This window comes from Salarias fasciatus, chromosome 9 (genome assembly GCF_902148845.1).
Source record: "Salarias fasciatus chromosome 9, fSalaFa1.1, whole genome shotgun sequence".
NCBI classification, from domain to species: Eukaryota; Metazoa; Chordata; class Actinopteri; order Blenniiformes; family Blenniidae; genus Salarias; species Salarias fasciatus.
The window spans coordinates 20,712,863-20,732,492 of record NC_043753.1 but is presented as its reverse complement, the minus strand read 5'-3'; the positions used below and the strand labels follow the sequence as shown (position 1 = coordinate 20,732,492).

General features: G+C 44.2%; 1 protein-coding gene across 1 annotated transcript; it reads left to right on the top strand.

The window, feature by feature from the left end:
- Positions 1-45: 45 nt before the first annotated feature.
- On the top strand, positions 46-6,333 carry LOC115394775 (C-C chemokine receptor type 9-like). Its single transcript, XM_030100123.1, is given in 7 exon segments — positions 46-51; positions 3,864-3,917; positions 4,037-4,092; positions 5,197-5,383; positions 5,386-5,484; positions 5,487-5,603; positions 5,606-6,333. Coding segments are annotated over 6 exon segments (1,191 nt in total). The 5' UTR covers positions 46-51; positions 3,864-3,913.
- Positions 6,334-19,630: the final 13,297 nt, after the last annotated feature.

The window sequence follows — 19,630 nt, the reverse complement described above, 5'->3', positions numbered from 1 at the left end:
TCTGCAGTGGAGCTGTGAAAGCCACAGGTTCTTGACGTGCGTGTGCTTTTCGTTTTTTTCTTCGTACAGAAACATTTGGGGAGGAGATTTGTATCAGTCAAAGAAGAAAAAGTAAAAGCTTTAAGATGATCCTTTAAATCCTGCCTCATTTCCTGTTTTACATCCATTGAAAAAAAAAAAAAACAATCATAATGATGTCCTTTCAAATAAATGCTTTCTCATTTCATCATAAATAGTACGAGCCGTGGGAGAACTGAATGTCAAGTAGCGATGCAAATACTGAACCTGTTCGATGCCTGTCAGAGCATGAAATAAATCACAGCGCTCACATACACAGGAAGTGGTAACTCCTGTCTCTGTGTCTCAAACTGCTGCTCTGCACTGACAGCACTTTCACACAACATGGGATACCGGCTCATGAGCGTCAGAGGAGCAGGCCCGATTCTCACTCGGCTTCCTGCTCGCAGAGAAGGCCTCACAACGGGGCTTTCTCCGTTTTACCAGCAAGACGTAGAACTCTGGTGTTTTGGTTTTTCTTCTTCTGTGAAATCATAAGTCAGATGTTGGCTTGTGAGGATTTCTTCAGTGCAAGGCGACGTCCACAGTAGGAAATACATGAAATGAACCAGAGTGTGTTACTCATGCGCAGCAGCTGGATTCAAGCCTGCAAATGTCTGCATCAGTTAGAATCTGCATCATCTCAGTATTTCTGAGTAACCCACCATGGCCTGATAAATGTCCTCAGAAATCAATGAGAACAAATCAGGAATCTGTGCTTCTCTCTTTCACAAAGTTCTTCTCTGTGCTTCTGTCAGAAAACTGAGTCAACCAGGAGTTTCTGAATGTCTCTGCCTTTGTCGTGATACAGATCTAGATTGCGTAGACGGGTTTTCATGACCTGATTTTCATATAATTCAGTTTAAAGCGGCGCAGCTTCAGCACAGAAAGCTGAGTTTGATCGGTCAAGCATCACTTAGGTTGTCAGCAAATCCAAATTTATCTCTCTGCTTGGTTAGTTAGACTGAAGTGTCTCACTTTCGCGTCTGCAGCCATCCTCACTTCGATGATTAATACTCGTCTTTTGTCACCGTGAGAATTTTTCACAAGCCGATGTTCTGATAACCTCTGCGCATAGAGAAGCGTCGTGATATGACTACTCCCAAAACCTAAAGAGACGACGTGATCACATTGACTTCAGCTATGCTTCATGAGGAAAAGCACCGTCAGTAATAATCAGATGGTCAAAGGGGGACAAAAAAAAACTCAGGTTTAAGGTCAGAGTTTCCAATAAATGAATGAAGTGACCCTCTGAGAGTTTTCAGCCGAGACGTCTCCGCTGTGTTTCTTTGCATCATAACTCAGTCTTTTCTTGAAGTCTAAGGAAGGCACGACTGTTTCAACAAGAAACTTTTTCATTCACCAGTAGGTTTTGACACTTCAACAGTCAGCAGTCAAATCTTTTCCAAGTTATAAAACTGAGTTGTCTGCACAAAGTTTGTTGATTGTCGATCTTAACGTGCGATGTGGTGAACTCCAATTCGTCCCCATAAGATTGTCTACAATGAAAATTTGACTTCCTATTGTTTAAAAGTCTGTTTCTGCTTCATCTCCTTTGTCACTCTCACACATCAAAACAGGGCGATGATCAAGCCGCACGATGGCAGTTATTTACCACCGACTGCGGGGAGGAGGTGAGAGAGAGCTCTCAGTCTGCGACTTGCTTGAAGAGTCTGTTCCCAGGAGGAAAACACCGGGCCGATCATGACACAGCCGCTTCCTCCAGCCCCGCTGTGAACAAAACCGAGAAACGAAACCAGTAATTGGCAGAAATCTGAAGGGTTGATGGCCCACGCTCATCCTCTATCATGGAGGCCTCAGTGTAAATAAAGAGAGAAAGAAAAAAGAGGCGAAACTTGAATGATTGACAGAAATATTAAGATACGACTGCTTTATTATTATAAACTCTGTTTCATAATTAATCCTGTGACGTCCTCCGTGTTTTCTAGGTCTCAAGATGAGTTGATGATTTTTGTTGGGGCTTCTGGAGAAACACTTGTCATGACCGGAAACTTCATGTCACACTCATGACTTCTTCCTTTTTTTTTTCCTTCTTCTTTTGTTTTGTAAATGTGTTTCCCTTTACAACCTGAAGTACCAATGAATTTAGACATATCTCTTGTTGGGTTGATGGTTGTTTTTCTGAACTCGCTAAATGAGTGTTTCATTATCTGCGCTGGTATTACTGAGCATGACGCTCAAATGACGCTGCTGCTGCTAGATCATAACAAGAAGGTACTTTTCGATGACATGATGGCCCCCTCAGTCCACTCCAAGAAACACATTCACCTGTTTGTATGATGCGTCACACCGATGTGTGTAATGATATCCACTTTGTCTGCAAGGCCCAGTTGTTTTTTTTTTACCTTTGACCTGATTGAGAGTTATCACTCACTCTGACTTCCATGTTTCATGGGCTCAAGCTTCGCATCTATGTTTTCTGACTATCGGACATTTTTCCGTGTTCAGTGGTTGGATAATCTGCAACATCTAAAGCGGTTTCCTCCGCGTCGAGCAAAATATTTATCAAAACACTGAGGCCAGCGCTGGGCCCTCAGCAGATCTCTGATTCAGCGATACGTCCTGAAGCTTTTTGTTTCTCTGCAGCAGAAACCGCAACTGCTGAAAGAAGCTCACCAAAAAGTAGATTTGTATCTCATTGTTTTATTTTCTGAGGCTTTTCATTTTCCTTTGCCTCATATTTGAATTGAATCTATAACCTATCTTTAATGATACATTTTTATGTATTTTAAGAAGGTGCAGATGAAAGAGTTATGGAGGATTTTAAGATGGTTGGAAAAGGTAAACTATGCTGCAGACAATATTTGAAGACTTACCAGATACTTCTGGTGAAATATGATTTGTCACTTGGACTTTTTTTTTTTTTTAAATTTCCCAAAAGATCCTATCAGTTGTTCACATTAAACAAGCGTCATCATTTAAAACATTTCATTATGACGAACAGTTACTACACAGAGTGAGGCGAAGCATGTGTGGTTTGAGAGTTAGGGGTTGTACATTGTGGTTCAGGCTGTGTGTGTGTGTGTGTGTGTGTGTGTGTGTGTGTGTGTGTGTGTGTGTGTGTGTGTGTGTGTAAGAGGAAAAAAAAACCTGTTCAAAACATGCTTATGGGTTTGATATTTATTTATTTTCCTACAAGACATAAAGACATTTTATCACCATTAGAACTTGATAGTCAAATCAATATTACATCTCTGTCACTTCAGCACACCAGTTTATTCCAAAACGTGACATCTTCACAATAAACATGGTTGGTACAACCGTGGTTTTAGACTCTGAACCTCTGAAAAGGCTTGACAAACCGGAGGCGTTTACAGCATCCAGCTGATCTCCACCACTTTGAATTCTAGACCTTATAGTCGCACTTCAGGGTTTTCTGTTTCGTACATCACTCATCTGTGGCACTAAGTGGTCCACCTGTGTATACAAAGTGTGCCAAAACTGGATGAAACCTCAGGAGAATGTGGGCGCCCCGCTTTGATTTAAGCCCCGGGTGAGAGGCTGAAACTGATGTGCAGCTCTGTGACATTTACAAGTCACACGTTTCAAGCCGCAGCACGCCTTTGCTGTGTTGTTAGACCGAACTGAACCAAAGAATTGCACTGCAGGGAGACGTGTGTGTGTGTGTGTGTGTGTGTGTGTGTGTGTGTGTGTCTGTGTGTTTTTTTAATGCAGACCGAGATAGGGATGGTGTGGTGCACACGCACACGCAAGTGCACATGACTCTCTGGCTGATGAGGAAGCCATATAAGAGAGAGGATGAGTGCAGCTGGTGGAGCTGACAGCAGGACTGCTCAGACAGAGAGGTACTTGTAGGTCTCTGCATCCACACAGCATGGGTAAGAGATTTACTGGTTGTATTGCAGTTATAGAGGCAGTTTCTACTCGTGCTCTGTGTTTGTCTTCTTGTGCTATTGTGATTTTCACAGCTTTCTTATTTTCTCACGGTTCTTTGTAGAGAACACAGGAAATGAAACTACTGGGATGACTTTTGGAACTTTTTCCGCTTCAACTGTAAGTGCGACTTTTGATGTTAATTTCTGCACTGATTTTTTTTTTTTTTACCTGCTGCAAACACTATGAGCCAGTAATAAAGGGACTTCAGTTCTTCATGTATGATGGCATGGTTTCGTTGAAAAGAAAAGACTGAAGCTGCGACTGTAAAGTGAGGGTGTTTGTAGACAAAGAGAGGAAAAACTGTGAACTAAAAAAATTTTGTTTAATTGTGTTTTTAAAGAATACTTTAACAGTCAGGGTTTCAATACAAGAATGCACTGCACTTGCATTGTATCTTGATGTATCTATTTTTTTTAATGCATATCAGTGAATGTAAAATCTCATAAGGGTGCAGTAAATAAGGCAGATTTGACAAAAGGTGACTTTCCATTCTTTATCCCAAACATATCAGAAAACATACTTGGTTGCATTTATATGAAATAAACAATATAGTAAAATAAAAATAAAGAATTCTGGTTGGGTTAAGCTTCCTGAAAGTCTTATTATTTAAGTAAAATAATTCTAAACATAGCCAGTCATACAGCACTGATCACTCACAAGTTTGCCATCGAGCCAGACCTTATACTATCTCTTAAAACTTCCTTTTCAATGACACTTAAAAGCATGGAGTTTATGATGCATGTTGACTTATCTTAAGCAAATGTCACAGCCGTATCAGCAAATGTTCCATTGTGTGTGAGCCGCTGCACCGCGCAGTTTATCTCTGCTCTACATCTGAGCGCGATGCCTGTGGGGTACTGATGTGGGCCCCTGCATGGAGCCCCTCCGGTCGGTTTTGCCCCCCTCAGGTTTGGAAAGCAGCAGGAAGCCGAGCGGTGGTGTGGTTTCTCCTGCGCAGACACAACACCTGCACCTGCCGGCAGGCTGCTCGTCTGCTCGCTCTGGTTAGCTCGTACGTCACAGGCAGGGCTCCGTGTCACCTCAGCGTGTCCCCGCTGAGAGCATCACGTTATGAAACCGTGCAGAACTTCATCAGTTGGTTAACAACGTGAAAGATGTGTGTGTATGGCAGGAAATGAAAACAAAGGGAAAGGAGGTCAGTGGACGTGCAGCGCACGTCTGTCTTTCACTCCACGTCACGCTTTCTGCTTCTGATTGCAGGACCCAACCGACTACGTCTATGATTCGGGTCCGACCTTCGAGTCGGGCCTCTGTGAAAAAAGCTGGGTGAGGGAGTTGCGCGGCCAGTACGAAGCGCCCATCTTCTCCGTCATCTTCATCCTGGGCGCGCTGGGCAACATCCTGGTGGTTCTGATCTACACGACTGTGCGCAACCGCCTGAAAACGATGACGACATGTACCTGCTGCACCTGGCCCTGGCCGATCTGCTCTTCCTGTGCACGCTCCCCTTCTGGGCCGTGGACACCGTCAAGGGCTGGGACTCGGCGTCGCCTTCTGCAAAATAGTCTCGGCCGTCTACAAGATCAACTTCTTCAGCAGCATGTTGCTGCTCACCTGCATCAGCGTGGACCGATACATCGCAATCGTACAAGTCATAAAAGCGCAGAATTTAAGAAGCAGAGGCTGTTCTACAGCAAGCTAGCCTGCCTCACGGTGTGGATCGTCTCTGCTCTCCTTGCTCTTCCCGATTTTATCTTTGCCCAGGTGAACGCTGGAAAATTCTGCGCTCTTGTCTACAACGAGAGCACAAACAACCAGACCAAGATTTTTGTGCTGTCCTTGCAGATTTGCATGGGCTTTTGCCTTCCGCTTCTCATCATGATCTTTTGTTACTCCGTCATCATTCACACCCTCCTGCAGGCCAAAAGCTTCGAGAAGCACAAGGCCCTGCGCGTCATCTTCGCCGTGGTGTTTGTGTTCATCCTCTCTCAGCTGCCCCACAATGCCCTGCTGATCGTGGAAGCGAACCAGGCTGTTCACACCACTATCACCGACTGTGGAGTTTCAGGCGCAGTCGACGTGGCCGGACAGTTCGCCAAGACCCTGGCGTACACTCACGCCTGCGTCAACCCGCTCCTGTACGCCTTCATCGGCGTCCGCTTCAGGCAGGACCTCCTGAGGATCGCCAGGATTTGTAGCGGTTGCCTGGGCGCAGGAGGACTCAGCAAATCACAAGCAGTCCCCAAACGTCCCTCCATCATGTCAGACACTGACACCACCCGGCCCTTTCCATATAAATATGGTCGTTTACCTCAAGTCTTAAACCTGACACCTGAACCTTTCGTTTATTTGGTTCCCCAGCATTACCTTCTATCAACAGAGCATTTCAACAGGTGAAGGAATCAAACGTGGCAGCAGTGTGCAATCAGATTCTGACTGGTACATGTGCATTCTACTTCTTGGACTACTTTAAAAACTGTAACATAGTGTATATACTATTGTTTTTTTTCTCTGTGTGTATTAGTTTCAGTATATTTCTATCATATAACTGTAGTTTGCTGCTGTAGTTGGTTTTTTTTTAAATAAAAACTGTGTTTTGGATTTTTTTTCCAGACAGAATCTTAATAAAAAAAAACCCTAAAACCCATAGAGGATGCTGTATTTAATGGTTCCAACAGCAAAGTCCAGGCTGAGCACTTGCAAACACACAAGTGAGAGTGAACGCAGGCCCAGAAAGGAAGCTGGCAAACTGATGGAGGGCTTTCACTGATACAACGGACACACTGTGGTCGGAAACAGGGTGGCATGTGGCCAGGTCCATCCGCCGTCACTCTCGATCTGAGTCTGTGTCATCGTGTGTGCGCCGGCGCTCTCGATCACTGAAACTTTATCTGAGTTTAGCTCTGACTGCACGGCTTGAACACTAACTGATCAGTCAAACCGACGTGCTGGCGGTGTCCTCAAACTCACCTCACGGCAGCTGAGTCTGAAAAGGAGGTGACAGACAGGCGGAATGGTGCCACAGCCTCAGATCGTTTTCATATTCCGCTGCAGCTGTACAGTGCAGAGGAGTTCAGCTTTACCACTGCGTGCTCTGATGTTTACAGCGTGTTTTTAGGCCGCACATGCATGAGTGCCTTTGTAAATCAACATCATCAACCTTAAGCTACTCTCTAATCAGCATCTCGATATCAAATGTATCAAGAGGTATGGAAGGAAAGTGTTCACCAGCTCAGATTTAGACACAATATTTGAGAGGAAATACAAAAAAAATGTATGATCTTTGGGAGAAAAAACAAAAGTTCAGTGTAATGATCAATGGCAACGCTTAAAAGTATTGTCGTCTTTATTAGATTTGGATGTTTGTTTTGGATTTAAAGTCGATTTAGAGTTGGAAATTCAATTAAGTGACCTCAAATTTGATCTGGACCGCATGCCATAGCTATTTACACACTAGACATCAACAACTCACAGCTGGCAGAGAAAGAGGGAGACAGAGGCATCAAACGTACTGTAAAAAAACAAGATCTGAGATGTTATTGTGGTCACTGAGGTTGGCCCCAGACTAGTGCTGCCTACCTGCGCTCAATTCAGGTGAGACCACAGGCTTTTTCGGTTACCATCTCCATTTTGTACCACGTCTCACTGTCACGACAGGAAACCATCAGTCGAGTCAATAACACACGTTCCAGCTTCACAGCAGACACCGATACCCCCGGTGGTCCCGGGACAAGACGTGATGGGCAATTACCTTCATCCGGAGAGCGGTTTGCTTTGAACGCAGTGTTCACGTGTTCGGCTCATCTGAAACTCGTGTGTGTGTGTGTGAGTGAGTGGCGTTTCTTCTTGTGTGTGTGTGTGTGTGTGTCTCATGCCCCTTTCGAAAACAGCAAAGATGTGTCACATGTTGCAAAATCTGGCTTCATGTTTCACAGCTATCAGTGTAAAGAGGCAGTAATCTGTGAGGAATGAGAGGCCGTTTCAGAGGTTTGAAATAGAAATTCAAAAGACATTCTGTGATTCAAAGATGGCAGAATTCTCTGGGGAATTGTGATTTATTATTGTTTTTTTTTATATATGAGAAGATAAAACAGGCTAAAACTAATAATTTGTCACAATCTAGTAAACATGAAACAAACTTGAAAATACCAACTTCAGATAAACTGATTCCTGAATTTTACTGCAGGAGCCTGCTGCTCAGCTGGCAGAGAAGGTCACCGTCTGACCTAAAGGTCAGAGACTTGATACCCATCACCAGCTGTTCTTGAGCTGAAGAGTCCCTGGGAAAGGCGCTGAACCGTCCAGTTGTTCCTAATGCTGCGTGAGCACCTTGCATAGCGGCATTCGGTGTCTGATCGTGTTTCTGCAAGTTTCCTGGTGAATCATGATGACAGTACAAATAAAGTTGACTGAAGCAGTATTAATAAATTCCATATCCCATCACAGTTTTACTACTTTCTTTAGTAAGGATATATATTTTATCACCATTTCAGTCACCATGAAGTTATTGATGTATCTGCTCCTCTTTATTCAATTTTCAAGGCCTTTAATATTGTTCATAAATACAATGTGATCAGCAGGAGGCTGGATTACTTAATGAAGCTGGGAATCACTTACTTTATCTCTAGCAGTTTATACAAGTCTAGCTTAAGGGTGTTATGTCTGTTTGAGCTTTTCGGGTCAGGCTGGATCCTATTTATAACCACTGTACGCAGAAAACAGGATATCTCCTTTTCACCACCGATGTCTGAAGCAGTGTTAATTTAGTTCACAGTCTTGGCTGACCAGGACAGAAGTAGTTTATCTGCATAAAGAAAAGCTGCTGTACAGTCTGTCAAGATAATTTTCCCCTCATATTTGTGAGAAATGTTTTATCAGTTAAATCAACTAATGGCTTCAGAGGCTGTGATATCTCTCTACATGAACTGAGAGCAAGTGGAACAGCCAGCCCTCAACACTGCTCTTTCTGTTTTCCTTTTCTTTGATGTGAAAAAGAAGCACAACACAATTTTATGCTCAATCAAAACACTTTACCCGAAAAAAAAGATGTAATTCATCCAGTTTATAACTACAACTTTATTTAGTTCAAGCTCCGCTGTTGATTAATTCACATTAATTATAGTGTTTAAATGAGATTAAGGAGTCACACATGCTGGTCAGTCATACTACATTTATGTGCAGTTGATGAAAACAATTTATTTACAAGCAACAATGATGAAAATTGCAGAAATGATCAATTTCTTTTTGGGGAAATGGAGCAGAGTGTAAAATCCAGACTGAATGAAGGGCCCGGTGAAAACAGCAGTGTCCTATGAAGTAACGTATTCTACATTTCCTTCTAAATGACAAAAAGTTTGTAGAAAAAAAAAATCACATACACACAAGTGTACCAGCTCCGTCCCTACAGCGAGGCACGGTGGTGGCAGCATCATGCCGTGGGGATGCTGAACAGAAGGAACTGGGAAACATGTTGGCTTAAAAAGACATCCTGGATGAAAGTTCCTCTTTCAGCATCCTGAAGCAGACAGCCAAGATATGAAAGCCATCTTCAGGAATGCTTAGTGAACGTTCTTGAGCGGCCACAGAGAGAGAACAGACCGGAATCCGTCTGAGCAGACAGATCGGAGTGATCAGGCTCTGACGCCGTCCGTCTCACCTGATCAAGCCTGAGTGGAGCTGCGAAAAGAAAGAGCCAACCTGTCCACGGACGGCTGGGCCAGGATGTCTGCTGCAACATATTCAAAAACACTTCAGGCTGTAAATGCATCAACTTCATAATGAGCTCAGGCCGTGAACACTTTTACATCTGACTCAACATTATACATTTGCAAACATTTCAATGAAATTTGCTTTCATGTTGCCATTACAGGGAACTGTGTGCAGAATTTTGAGGTTAAAAAAATAACTTCATGCATTTTGGAATAAGGTTGTAACATAAAGTGTGGAAATAGTGAAATGATATGAATCGTAGCAAATTCATGAACATATTGTTACACTGAAAACAGTGTGCGAAATATCATTTAACCACACGTCACTCCTGAAGGTGAAACAAGCATGTGGTGAGAGTTCAGGTTTGTGCATTGTGGTTCAAGTTATTGTGCTCTCTCTCTCTCTCCTCTCTCTCTCTCTCTCTCTCTCTCTCTCTCTCTCTGGCTTTGTTTTTGTGGAAATCATTTAATAATACATACACACACAAACACACACACACACACACACACACACACACACACACACACACACATACTAGCCTGAGGACAAACACTGGTGGACGGGGTTTCAGAGCTTTCAGCAGATTTTCAGAAACATGCACAAAATAAAGCTTGTTTAATCTCGGACGCAAAGAAATTCCAAGAGAAAATATAGATGCAAATAGGGAAGTTTTATTTTATTCATTCATTTTGTACCCTAAAAATTGCATAATGTTGAAATTGTCAAATTATACAAATATATTTCCTAAAAGGTTTTAAAACGGGTTCTCACCTCTATGCAATGTAACATAAGGAATCATTTGTAGCTGTTTACAGGCCAGTGTATTGTCATTTCACATCCTTTGACGTTTAAGTTTGGTGATTTCCGCCACAAGATGGCGCAGTTTGCACAGCAGAGTGAATCTGTGGTTTGGATCTCCAGACACACCGCTGGAAATGCCTTTCGCCCCATCTAGTGGCCGGGGTCACGTTTTGCATGAAGGAAGGATTCTGAACTTTACAGAAAAGTGGAAAAAAAGAAACAAAAAGAGCAGATCCGCACCGCGGAGTGAAGAATGCAAAAGACCCACAAGTAGAGCAGCACCTGTGTTTGGAGGCATCCCATCTATCTTTCTGCACAGGGGACCGTGTGTGTGTGTGTGTGTGTTGTGTGTTGGTGTGTGTGATGTGAAAAAAGATGGATGTAGGGAGGACGCGCAGGAGTCTCTGACTAATAGGAGAAGCAGGGTAAACACATGTGACCCGCTGACACTGAGCAGGCTGCAGTCTGGTTTCAAACACTCCGCGGTCTGGTTCCTGTGGACGGCAGAAAGCCTCGGGGACGGCGGTGTGTGTGTCGACGAGACCCGGCGGCTCTGAGGGCCATTCACTGCAAAAGCGGGTCACAAATAGCTGCTGGTGGATGTTGGGGCCTGTGAGGAAAACGTCAAAATGATGCAGATGCAGAGAGAAGAAATGAAATGGGAAAGGAGAGGCGTCCTTTATCCAGGGAAACAGGATCTTCATTCCACTCTGCGGCATAAAAAAGAAATGTAATAGAACTTGGACCTCCACAATTCCAGCCCAAACAGGGAGCCTCTTATCGTCCGCCATCTCTCCCACAGCTAATATTTCACTTCAGCTCCGGGGCCCACAGAATGAGAGACGTTTCCATTTCATGTCAGTCATTTCCAGGCCTGTGTGTTACCTGTGTGGTGATAAGTGTTTGACTGACTGGGAGTGTCGTTAGTCACTGTCCGGCCCCGAGTGACAGCCACAGATTGACGCCGATGAGAGAGGAGGAGAGGAGGAGGGGAGGAGGAGAGAGGCCTGCTGGGTTCATGGACAACACAAACCTGGAGCGTCTGCATCGACACACCGACGACGACAAAAACAAAGTTACGCATTAAAGCACTGAGCACGAGGCGTGTGTGAGGAGATTTTCAATCAGCACCCAGTTTATGTGTCTGTTTAGTTACGACATGCTTAAATTAGTTTCCAGTACAAATAAATCACAAAGCACACTTGAAAGACCCCCACAACTGAGATGAACCAGGGGTTTTCTCAGTGTGACATGACAGTGCTAACCACTGCCCCATCACTTCTCCATTAATTCTGATGATTAGGGTTTTATATTGAATTTTGCATACAAGGCAAATTTGGTGTTTTGCAAGAAAATGTTAGTCTTAATGTTTAGCCTCTGGGCTACACGTTTAATGCCATGAGGTGCATTTCCATCAGATAATATATGGGTTTTGATTGATTTGAAATCAAGATGTGTTGCCTGTGAGTGACTTGGTTTTTTTCAGACACTGCAGTTTCCGTATGAGAGGATGGAGATGATAAATTACCAGTGATGTCTTCTACATTTCCCTCAACAACATGTTAACCCGATGGAGGCCGAATCACAACTGAAGCGTTGGACGATTCCACAAAGCTTGTCTTTAATGTTTTGCATCCTAATCATTATTTGAATTTTCCCATTTCAGCTGTAGACGACAGTGTGAACACTGTGATGAAGTACATTACTGATTATCATGTGACACCTGGTGTTGCCTCAAAATGTGAAAAAAGAAACAAAAACTGAAGCAGGTCAGATACGCTTTAATGTAAAATGACTTCACAAAATCACTAATTTGCTTTGCTACAATAACATATTTAAATATTTTTTTCTAACTCTGCTAGTTTGTTCATTCTGAGGAAATCTCCACCGGACTAAAAGGCGTCATGAACACAGGATGTGTCGAACGCCCTGCTGGACCTGGACGCCTGCCGCAGCTGGGATGGCTTTAAGACAAGTCACTTTAGTAAAGAAGCATCACAGTATTATTATTATCACTCAGCTGGGATTGCATGGAGAGGAGAATTCAGTTGAGTCTCTAGCAGGACGAGCGGCCGGCGGGTCTCAGCGCTGTCCTCTGATGAAAGTCCGTTCATGCTGGGCAGAAATCATGGCCGCCAAGAGGAGGTGTTAGGCTGTGAGCAGTGTGTGTAGGCAACAGAACTGCTCCACACAGGCCTCGTTTCATCCCCATGGAAGACAATGCCGCAGCGCATCGAGGTCGTATCTTCAGGGAGCGGCTGGCGGAGACCGCAGAACCTCAAATAGAGTGACCTACACCTCCTCCAGACCCGAGTCCCAAAGAAAACCTCTGGGATCGTTGAAACCACCAAGGCATTTTAAGAAGTTTCAAGATTAAAAACATGCTACGGGTCAGTAAAAACACTGAAAACTGGGAGAACCCAGCAGTAAGATTTCAATCCGTCCACAGGAAGCAGACGACTTTAAAGTTCTGGCTTGAATGAAGAATGAAGTTCGCAACACTTTCAGCTTTTCAGAGACAAATTACGACATTATTGTTTGCTGCATTCGTCTCACTGTTGGCAAAACTGGACAAAAAATAAAAACAAAACAAAAAAAAAAAACACAAAGAAACAAAAAGGAAATAACACAACACTTCAAGGCCAGAAAGTTCAATCTCTGGACATCTGTGGAACATGTTTTCACCCTCACAGTCTCTGCCTTGCCTTTTAGCCGCTCTTCCAGGAGCGAGGCGGTAAGCTGCGAGATGGACGGGCTGAGCGTTGCAAGGTTTCCAAAAGCGAACAGAGTCTGACTGCTGCTCTACCTGAGGAGCAAAAACAAAAGAGCCATCTCTACCTGTAGGACTGTGGGAGTCGAGGCTTTGATCTGGACCAGAAGAGAGAGTAGTTTGATGAAATATTGATGCTTTTTTTTTTAACTGTGTCCTGAGGGAGCTCAGTCTGCTGGCAGGATGTGCGCGCTGATCCACTCCACCGCTCCGCGCCTCGCTGGATGGGAACGGACTGGACTCAATGAGCGCTATCAGCCCTAATGGGCCTAATGATGACCCCCCACCCCGGGCCCGGATTGGTCAGGGACCCTCTTTTTTTCCTCTCGGTTGATCAAAAGAAGAGGTTGCGCTTAATCAGTCAGCACCAATTGGAAAAAACACGCCGTGCTGATGCGTGTCTGACAGCCAGCCTGCTCAACAAATCTCTATCTGGCGCTGCAGTGGTAATTGTTTGACCTTGAAGCAGCTTTAAATGTACTTGTTGTGTGCTTAACTCCATGATCACAAAGCCTGCACTTTAAGTTTATTTGGTGCCGAAGTCAAAAATTAAACAATTCTCTGTACTAATAATACAGCGCTCGAATCTTTCTTTTTAAGTAACCAGGGATTCTTCTGGCCGACGCTGGTTTGGCTCAAATTTTGAATCACTGAGACCTTGTTAATCCCTCTATCACACCCCCGCAACATGAATCCAAATGGAGAAAGTTTGATTTGAGTTTGTATGAGAGTGACCCACATTCTTAAAGCAACAATGATCTCCATGGAAGAAGAAGAAGAAGAAGAAAATCTGAATATTGATAAATTGCCTAGAGTGCTTTTGTCTGAAAGTTAAGAGGCCAACACACTCCAATCAGAGTGTAAAGAGTGTGAAAAGCGAGGGGGGATTTATCACTCTCCCATGCTCACGTTCGTGCACAGATAGACGGCGGGGCATAATGACTTCTGCGGGAAAAAAGCAAAACGATTATTTGAACTTGAAGCAAGAGGAGAGGGAGGGGGGGAAATGGAGGGGGGAGGGGGGGGTGTCAGGAGGAGCCAGGGGCAGCAGATAGTCTGGGAAAGGTCTCGCGTTAAAGTCGAATTAACATGCCTTTCCATTGGAGTCCATTAGATAATCATATTCATGCCACACAAGGCTCAAAACCCTCTCTGTTTCATTATTCCCTTTTAATCCCGCCTGATAAGGCGGCGCAGGCGTCGTGGTTTTATTATGTCGTCATTTGGAATCCACATGAAATCCCCACGGGACGTTATCGTTGGGAAATTGCTTTAAGTAGCCCAAGTGGATATAGTTCTGCGTTTATTATTTCTGACGGATTCAAAATAACTGCAAATACCCTTTTTCTCCCACCCCTCCGCCCCGATTATTGGGGGCTGAGAGTCTTATCAGTCATTCGCACTAATGGCCCACTCGAGCCACCCGATACCTCCGGCGGGGCAGAGGAGGGGGGCTGGGAGAGGAGGGGGGGGGGGGGGGGGGGCGGCGCTTCACAGTCCTGTAGGTACAGGTACAGCACATGTGAGCAGCAGGCAGCATGGGCAAGGATGGAAACACACCACACACACACACACACACACACACGCCGTAAGTGAGAGCTTTTCTTCAGGGTGTGTTTGTTTGGCGCCAAATCTGGAGTTCCTGGCAAACAGAGCAAATGTCAGGTTACGACAGTCATTAGCGGTTCAACACACTTGTGGTCTGGAGATTAAGGCAAGGAAACACTTGACTGAATCCTTTAAGGCCTTTATTAGAGAGAGTGTGTGTGTGTGTGTGTGTGTTTGGACACAGAGAGGAGACGGGAGGCGGCGAGAAGCCGCTGAAATACCCGGACTCAACATTTTAATTCATGACAGTTAAGAGGAGCAAATAAAAAGCGATCTGGGCTGCCTTTGGAAACGAAATGTTGTTAACGTTTAACTTTGAGATTCAGCTTTTTGCTTTGATTTCTCTGCTTTTCCACTTGAGTCAGAGAAGTATTGCCTCAACAAGGCGGGAAATGTTTGTTGTGTTGCGTTTGACTTGCTGAACACCGATTAGAAACCAGGAATTGTTTGTCTGTTTTGATTTTAAAAACGTATGCACAACAATTTGGAAAGTGTAGAAGCAAAAACCTCAGACCAAATGAATGAGAAGAAGTATTTAAAACCCTAAAATTTTACCAGTTCATACGATTACATGCAGTCAATAGTGGACATTCACACACTGATGTTCTGCTTAAACAATAGCATTCATGTGAGCACAACATTTTCAAATGTGTACTTAAATAAATTACATGTAAAATACTTAACAAACAGGAGGGAGTGCAAGAAATTACTTCAAGAACGTAACAGAATTCAATTGAATTGTCAAATAAAGGCATTTCTTTCAGGTTTTCGCCAAAAAAATCTACATTTATATTACCTTTTTCAGTCAAAACATAGATCAAATGAAAAACTACTGCAGTTTGTTTATATAATGCAAGAATTTGCTTTAAAAATTAATGTATTTATTGGTGAAAAATGCAAATTATAGGATTACAAGGTTAAATATACTTCATATTTTCTAAAATAACACTTACAGTGACTTTCAGTTAATACTTTCTATTCACAAACAGGACTTTTACGAGTTAGTTCTGTTAATAAAATCCTCACTATCTCCTCTACTGTAACTGTCCTGAAAGGCTTTAGTGTCTCCGCAGTGAGAAACACTCCGGCATCTGTCACGCCTCTGCTCCTCGCAGCGCGGCTCTCGCAGCCACATCTGTGTGGATATATATGCTTATTCTGCTGTATCCATTTCACAGTGACATCTGTCCAGCGGCGAAGAATTAAAGGCAGAAATCCAAATGCCTACACAACAATCTGCCAAGTATTGATTTACTGTTCCTGGGGTAACATACATGGACGGACCCGGCGCCGCATAGCATCTCAGTGAGATCATCTGAAACCGGGACGGCGCTCCGTCCGCTGGTCCCCATCTGAAAGAAATCAGCAGAAAAGTGGCGATGGAGTGTGAGGGAAGGTGGCTGTATCGTGTGTGTGTGTGTGTGTGTGTGTGTGTGTGCCTCCCTGTCTGTACATCTCAGGGTCTGGAACAAACAGTAGTTCCTTCTTAATTGGGGTGAGATCTGGGGCTTAAAGGGGGCCAAGAAGGGACCTGAACCCCTTTCTTTCTCCTCCAGAATCGCTTTGGCTACAGAGGTGCGTTTGATGTGTGCTTTGGCTCTGCGAGTCCTACTTTGGAATATGTTCTTGGGAGACCATTGGTTACTTGCCTCCAGGCAGAATCTCAATCCCCAGGATCCTGGCCCTCTTTGATGAAATACTTTCGGGAGCCGCTAACCCTACTGATGCCCATGTGTACCTCCTCCCTCCTCCTTTACCCTCTTGTTCTCCACCGCCTCGCCCCCTCCCCACCCTTTCCCCCCTCCACTCCCGCCCTTTTCCCCGCCGCTACCACCACCACCACCACCACCTCCTCCACCACGTTCCTGGGATTCTCTTTGAAGATTCATAACAAGGACTTTATCTCTGTGTAGTCCGGGCCAGATGAGCACCGTCTGACAAACTGACAGGAGAATTAGTCGTGTCTTACAGAGCGCCTTTAACTGTCTCCTGCCTTCCGCCGCTGCTACGCCGAGCCACCAGCTCTTTCTGGGATTCACACCGATATCAGGCTTTTAAGAGCATATTTTATAGCTTCCTATTTTCATATATCCTTCATTAGTAATATCTGAATCAATTCCACTTCCCTAACACACACACTTGCACACGGGTTTCAGTTTTGACGTCTGAAATCCATCTTCATACTCCGACAAAGTGGGAATCAAACATTTCTAACGATGACAGAGACGCTGACAGGCCTGACAGGAGATCCCAGGTCCTGATTGATTGAGACGGTAATTAGTCGATGTCGACTTTATCAGCATAATGAGGGGAAGTGGCTCCGAAACGTCCTCCGAAGGCGGAGGATTTCTTCTCCCAGTCAATCACGTTACGCCGATTTCTTCATTTGCCACAGCGGCTGATTAGATCAGGATGAAGAGGCCAACTGCACTTTGACGGACCTGACCTCTCGGCCACACACACACACACACACACACACACCCACACACACACACACACACACTAAAGTCCGAGGTAAACGATTAATGGGTGATTTTGCCTCCCAAACTCCCACCTCTTCATTGATTGGGACCGCACCCTAAAGACCCTTCTTACCACATCATTTCCCTGTATATTGATTATGTATATTGATCACACCTCACCCTACAGGAGGGCTTCACTCAGCATTAGGTAACACTCTGAGGTCCGGAAGACTGATCAGCCCTCATGGAGTCACCTTTCAGCTTAATTGAGAGGGAATTATCAGATTTATTTAATGTCAACAACTTCACTGTAATTAAGAGCCTTTTAAAAAGTGTGTGAAAAGTGATGGCGAAATCAGTTAAATAGTAAGATAGAATATTTTTTCAAACAAATAAACACTTTCTTTCACCTGAATTGCAGAAATATTGAACAATTTGTCCTGAAACTTCAGTCATCCTGACTGAACCTGGATGTGTTTTCACTTGTCTGTGTCAAAACGGGTGACGCTCAGACAGAGGTCGCCATGCGCGTTTTCCGTTGAAACACTTGGGGAAAAAAAGTGCGTAAAAAAAAAGCAAAAGAAAGAAAGGAAGAAAAAAATGTGCAAGAAAGAATGAAAAGAGGGTGCAGAAATTTCAAAAAAAAAAGGAGGGAGGCAGTGAGTAAAGGAGGGAGCAATCCGAAGGGAGGAGTCAAGCGAGGGAAGGAGCAGCTGGAGTCCCACACTTCGCTCTCTCTCTCTCTCTCTCTCTCTCTCTCGCTCTCTCTCTCTCTCTCTTTCTCGAAAAAACGCACTAAATGCATTAACAACTCTCCACGCGCTTCCCTGACGCCCGCGTTGTTTTTCCGCACATCTGCGGTCTGCTGTCGGCAGATATTATCGGCGGGCTGATGGTGTCGGTCCGGCGGTGGTTGAACACAGCAAACTGTGAGAAGGAGGGGAAAGACGGACAAGAGGAAAAACTCTGGCAGCGCCGTTTTGGAGTTGGAGTTGCAGCGTAAAAAAAAAAAAAAAAAAAGGAGAGAGAGAGCGAGAGAGAGAGAGAAAGTCCCAGGCAACTCCAGAGGCACATCTGCCACTTAGGAAGAAGAGAAGAAGAAAGAAGAAGCTTTTTTTTTTTTTTTCTGAGAAGACAAGGGGAAAAAAAGCATCCAAGAACAAGTAAGTAATCTGGTTGTTGACGCACACTTTACGCGAAATACACTTTGTGGATAATGTGGCGCTCTTTTGTGTGTCCTCTTTTTTTTTTGTTGTAAAGTTTAGAGGAGCCAGTGAGAGTCTAAAAAGCTGAAAAGGTTTCATGTTTCAAAACGTCGGGATTCAAGCAAGTTCAGCTGAAGTGGATTAAGTTCGGCGACGCTCGCGTGAAAGAGCCTCGATCTGGGATCTCTTCAAAAAAAAAAAAAAAAAAAAGGCTAAAACTCAGCACAGAGAGCTGCACTTGGCCTGGACGTGATTTATTCCCTGTGAAATAAGCGTTGGTTGTTAGAAACCCTCCCCCGGATGGCACACTTAACAAGTATCCCGCAGACAGATGTGCACATTTTTAAAAAAGTCTTCATGAAAGTTGCGTAAAAGTTTGGCATCCGTGCGTAAAACGCGTTTTTCCCCCCTCTTTTCCTCCTCGTTTTGCTGGTTTTAGAAAAGACTTTACAAAAAAACAACACGTCTAATGCACTGTGGAGAGTTTTGGAAACTTTATGAACTTCTGCAAACTTCATTGGAGCTTTACCTCCTGGAGAAACGCGCGCGGGGGTGTGGTGTGGCGTGAAGTGTGTGTGGGGGGGGGGGGGGGGGTCGTGCATATTTATGTGCATGTGTGATCATATTTCAGTGTCTGTTATTGATTCGCTTTATCCTGTTAGAGCCCCGCAGACTCACCGAGGCGCGGAGAGGCTGTCCGGTCAGACCGAACCTGAGCCTGACTCCTGACCTCTCCACACGCACACAGTCACTGTCCACAGACCCAAACATCGACTTCTTATTTTAAAACATCTATGTTATCCCCAATACCAAAGTTAGTTTGTATTTTAAATAAAAGACAAGCAAGAATTTTCTGCAGTGCATGTTGAATTAAATTTTTTTTTTTTTGCAAATGCAATTTGTAACAAAACAGTTTTTCCTCTCAGCAGTTTTATTATTTTTGTAAAAGTGTCATATCTGTAAACCTGAATAATTTCCCTCATTAGTGCCTCTGAGTGTTGATGCACAAATTTAGAATTTTAGGCGGCTGATCTGAAGGAGGGAAGCTTGAGCACATATCTGAGTGTGTTTTAAGGTGTGAGTGTGTGTGTGCTCTGGGAGAATTACGCCCATTACAGTGGGCTGCGGCCCAGTGGGGG